The 5,003-nt window shown below is 36.0% G+C and overlaps 2 protein-coding genes across 2 annotated transcripts; both read left to right on the top strand.

Moving 5' to 3' along the window:
* LOC106316518 (cyclin-dependent protein kinase inhibitor SMR3-like) lies at positions 1-627 on the top strand. Its single transcript, XM_013754420.1, has one exon. The coding sequence runs from the start codon at positions 105-107 to the stop codon at positions 429-431; it is 327 nt and encodes a 108-aa protein (XP_013609874.1). The 5' UTR covers positions 1-104; the 3' UTR covers positions 432-627.
* A 1,459-nt stretch (positions 628-2,086) lies between these two features.
* Positions 2,087-4,295, top strand: LOC106313632 (phosphatidylinositol N-acetylglucosaminyltransferase gpi3 subunit). Its single transcript, XM_013751502.1, has 8 exons — positions 2,087-2,257; positions 2,324-2,899; positions 2,984-3,138; positions 3,221-3,311; positions 3,407-3,523; positions 3,636-3,739; positions 3,814-3,904; positions 4,008-4,295. Exons 1-8 carry the CDS (start codon positions 2,141-2,143, stop codon positions 4,053-4,055), a joined length of 1,299 nt encoding a protein of 432 aa, XP_013606956.1. The 5' UTR covers positions 2,087-2,140; the 3' UTR covers positions 4,056-4,295.
* Positions 4,296-5,003: the final 708 nt, after the last annotated feature.

Here is a 5,003-nt window from a genome sequence, read left to right as displayed (position 1 = left end):
GTTAGTTGAAATGTTGGCTTTCAAGTTTCGGATCCAACGCACGTTATCTCTCCTTCTCTTTCCATAACTTTGCTTTTCTCTTTTCTCTCTCTCTCGTTCGACTAATGGCAGATATTTGCTGCGTCAAAGAGATCCAAGAAGAGGACGTAGACAAGATCCGGTTACCGACACGACCTGATCAACTGATCCTCCCCGATCACGAAGATCCAACGGTCAACAACGAAGATGGGTGCAAGACTCCAACATCTTCCGCTCACAAGATTCCAGCGGCGAAGTATACGTTATGCCCACCAGCTCCTAGAAAACCCAGACCAAAAAGAAAAGTGACACCGGTTAATGTTGTTAACCGTGTACCGATTGATCTGAGCCGGGAGATCGAGATGTTCTTTGAGGATTTGGACCGCAGGATCAAGAAGTCAAGGAAACAATAAGAAGAAGACCAAGAAGAGTATATTGATCATTTCTAATTTATGACTGTGTGGTGGTAATTGATCCTTTTAATTTTTTCCCTTCATCTGTTCTTTTCATTTTCTGTATAATACAAGTGGCATGTTGATAATTAACAATAAAAATGTATCTCATTATGAATCCTTTATTTCTGATCTATACAACTTTTTAAAGGTAAAATTTCTCATGATAGTTACTTGTTTTCAGCAGTAATTTGTGTGTTTCATTTACCAAAATCCAATGTTATGTTTCTGATTTTGTTACTATTTGAGACCTTAGATGTGAGAAGAAAAAAACTGAGATTAGCAGTGGAAGCAAAACATCCTTCATAATGGATCATGCTTCCTTTTTTGGGTACACCTTGCTATGATCGATGAATTGATCAATATTTTATACTTTAATCTATGTGTGATGAGATGTATACCGAGTTAAATGCACATCAACCAAGAAGAATATCGTTTAACTTCACAGTTTTTTTTAAAAAAGAACTAGATAGTAATACATATATTCTTCAACTTTCATGAATGCAAATGTTAAAACTGTTCTGTAACAGGATAATAATATATCAGCATTTAATTAAAATAATAAGTAATTATTGATCTGTTTTGATCGCTTATAATTTAGGCAAAACAGCCAAAACCTTGCACTAATTGTCAAATATTGCACGGTGTTTTTAACGACGCAAATGCTGGTTAGTGGACTATCTAGCCTGAACCAGTTAAGGTTTGGTCAAAACAGGTTGGGTCTGCATAACCAACGACACATTTCATATATAGTTAACCAATTATTCATAGGTCTTGTGGCAGATTCTTGCTTCATATTTTTTAACTATGCCTCCAAAAATTCACTACTTTATTTTTTTTGGATATCAGAAGAAACCAATTTATTATTTTAGTGATGTTTTATACTGTACGTTGTTAAATAAACAAATTCGAATTTGATTTTGCGTGTTTGAATGTACAACAGAGATTCTATAAATTAATACTCGATAAATTAATAAACACTATAAATTACTCTCCGTTTCACTTTAGTTGTCATTTTAGGTCTATGCACACATATTAAGAAAATATTTAACTTTGCATATTTTCAAAATAAAAACATCATTACCCATATATCTAACCATATTTCAACCAATAGAAAATAAACAGGAGAATATTATTAATAAATTTTGCATTGAAAACATAAAACGACACTTAAAATGAAACAAAGTTTTAACTCTAAGACGACAACTAATATGAAACAGAGGGAATAATAAAAAATTTCGGTTTCGAATTGAACCAGTTCAAAATATAAATAAAATAAAATAATAAAATAATAATTTTTCAGAAAGTTTAATGTAAATATATGGTCCTAATAAAATCACAAATTAATGATCTATCTATACATACATTTTATATAAGTACAAATAAAATATTATATTGTTAATTTTATATTCAAAATAAAAATTCTTCTATTTTTTAGTAACATTTCAATATATTTTGATAATATTTAGTAAAATTATATCGAAAACCACATTTTAAATAAAATGTGTACCTCAAAATAAAATCACAATATTATAGGAGTTTCGGATCTTCACAAAGCCCAATAAAAGCCCACTTATAGCAAGCCCAGCTTGACAAAACACTTTCGTTCTGGAATCATCATTTCTCAGTGGATTTGTTTACGAATCAGAAACTTGAGAGCTTCGGAATCAATGGCGGAACCAAAGCTTAGGGTTCTAATGGTCTCCGATTTCTTCTTCCCAAACTTCGGTGGCGTTGAGAATCACATCTACTATCTCTCCCAATGCCTGTTAAACCTCGGTCACAAGGTCAGTCTCCGATCAAAATCGAAACTTTCTTCCCCCCGTGAAATCAATTTGTGGGCTTGATTGCAGGTTGTGGTGATGACGCATGCTTACGGGAACCGCACGGGAGTCCGATACATGACGGGCGGACTCAAAGTCTACTACGTCCCGTGGAGACCTTTCGCTATGCAGAACACATTCCCCACCGTCTACGGAACGCTTCCCATCGTGAGAACCATCCTCAAGCGCGAGAGAATCACCGTTGTTCACGGCCACCAAGCCTTCTCCACCCTCTGTCACGAAGCCTTGATGCACGCCAGAACAATGGGATACAGAGTTGTATTCACTGATCACTCCCTTTACGGGTTTGCTGATGTTGGGAGTATTCACATGAACAAGGTCTTGCAGTTTACTCTAGCTGATATAGACCAGGCCATTTGTGTTTCGCACACTAGTAAGGAGAACACTGTTCTGAGGTCGGGATTGTCTCCGGGGAAGGTTTTTATGATTCCGAATGCTGTTGATACTGCTATGTTCAAGCCAGCTGATGTCAGGCCAAGTAGTGATGATGTTATCACTATAGTTGTTATAAGTAGATTGGTTTATCGGAAAGGTGCGGATTTGCTTGTTGAGGTCATTCCAGAAGTGTGCCGTTTATACCCCAATGTGAGTGAGTGTTCAAGTAAACCAATCATTATTCCGCTATGGCTTCTTTTGTATCTGTATTTATGTTTTTTGGTTTTGTGAAAGGTTCGTTTTGTAGTTGGAGGGGATGGACCGAAGCATGTGAGACTTGAGGAGATGAGGGAGAAGCATTCTCTGCAAGATAGAGTCGAGATGCTTGGTGCTGTTCCTCATTCTCGTGTGCGCTCTGTTCTGGTCACCGGTCATATATTCCTTAACAGGTGTGTGCATTGCACTGATTCTTACAACTCTTATGAATCGCATGGATTTGTGAAAATGTTCATCTCTTTGAACCTGTGACAGTTCTTTAACAGAAGCCTTCTGCATAGCTATCTTGGAGGCGGCTAGTTGCGGGTTATTAACCGTCAGCACTCGTGTTGGAGGTGTCCCTGAGGCATGTACCTTATTCTCTATACATACATTCTTGCTCTGGTCTCTCATTGTCTTTGGATTTTATATGATTTAAAGTTTTGTTCATGATTTGTGTAGGTACTACCGGATGACATGGTTGTGCTTGCTGAGCCAGATCCGGATGACATGGTACGAGCAATCGAAAAGGCGATATCAATACTTCCAAGTATTAACCCGGAGGAGATGCACAATCGAGTGAGTTTTCCTCTAAATATAAGATTTAACATATCATAATCTACTTATTAAGAGAGAAAAGGAGACTTGTTCCAAGCCTTTGATATACAGTATTTTGTTTGCTACCCACCAGATGAAGAAGCTGTACAGTTGGCAAGATGTTGCCAAAAGAACCGAGATTGTGTATGACCGTGCTTTGAAGTGTTCCAACAGAAATCTTCTAGAACGTCTATCGCGGTACAATTATATGCTTACTAGTTCTAACTCATCAACCAGTGAAAAGGTAATATAAAGATTTGATGGTTGGTTAGGTTCCTGTCATGTGGAGCGTGGGCTGGGAAGGTATTCTGTATGGTTATGATCATTGATTACTTGCTTTGGCGGCTACTTCAGTTTCTTCAGGTGCGTATATAATCGTTGCGTTACAAATAAATATAAATAAAAGAAATGTCTTCAAAATTTGGTAATGATAATAATCTCTTGATGGAATTGGCCTCAATCAAAGCCTGATGATGATGTTGAGGAGGCACCCGATATCAATTTCTGCAATTAGGGAGGTTTGTCAGAGGTCCTCAAGGAAGAATATCAAGTTAAAGAAACGAGTGATAAGCAGAGTTTCAGCTCCCTCGATTGTTAGAAGCTCTTCCTTGATGATTAATTCTATTTTGTATTTTTTTTTGTTTCAAAAATTTGTTTTATTCAAGAGTTTGAAATCATTTTTCCTTGCATCAATGTATGTGATATGTATAACTGAAAAATGATGTGGATATTATATGTTTGTATAGTGAACACTTATAGAACAGAAAAAAAGAGTAATCTAATAAGAAAGCAGCTCTTAAGATTAGCAATAGCTCTCACAAAAAGAGAGACAAGAATGCACGACGTGGTGAAGCTGATAGAGTTGTACCAACTCTGAGGCTGGAACACTTGTTCTCAGGGAAGAGAGGTAAGGGAAAAAACAGACGGGCGTTGATGAAAACCAAACAAGGCACTCTAACAAACCGTACTTGTTTTGGTTCTGTTACCATAATTGTGTGATGATAATTGTTTGCTATCTCGACATTAATGTGTTATTTTGTTGTGTGCAATTTTATAGTGGTTAGTCCACCAATTCAGGGAGTATTATGATGTTTTACTAAATTAATTGAGAAAAAATTAAAACGATGCTCATGTACCATGAAAGAGAGTGTGATATACATTAATACAAATGTATAATGTGTTTAGAAATTTTAAAACAACACTAAAGATCATAGGCTTCAGTATATAGAGCGTTTACAGAAAAATTCAATATTTTCGTAGGGGTTGTTAACCCACAGATTTTGAGAAAAATTCAAAAATATGAAAGTAATGTTTTAATGCATAGTTGCATCCTTCACTAACATATGATGAAGATTAAAGAGGTTTGGAACCTCTGTTGTCTCCGTTTCTCTAGAAAATAACGATTTTATAGTGGTAGTCCACCAATTTAGGAAGTATTATGAAGTTTTACTAAATTAATTGA

The sequence above is a fragment of the Brassica oleracea genome, chromosome C9, assembly GCF_000695525.1.
Source record: "Brassica oleracea var. oleracea cultivar TO1000 chromosome C9, BOL, whole genome shotgun sequence".
Lineage (NCBI taxonomy): Eukaryota > Viridiplantae > Streptophyta > Magnoliopsida > Brassicales > Brassicaceae > Brassica > Brassica oleracea.
This window is presented reverse-complemented; position numbering and strand designations above follow the sequence as displayed.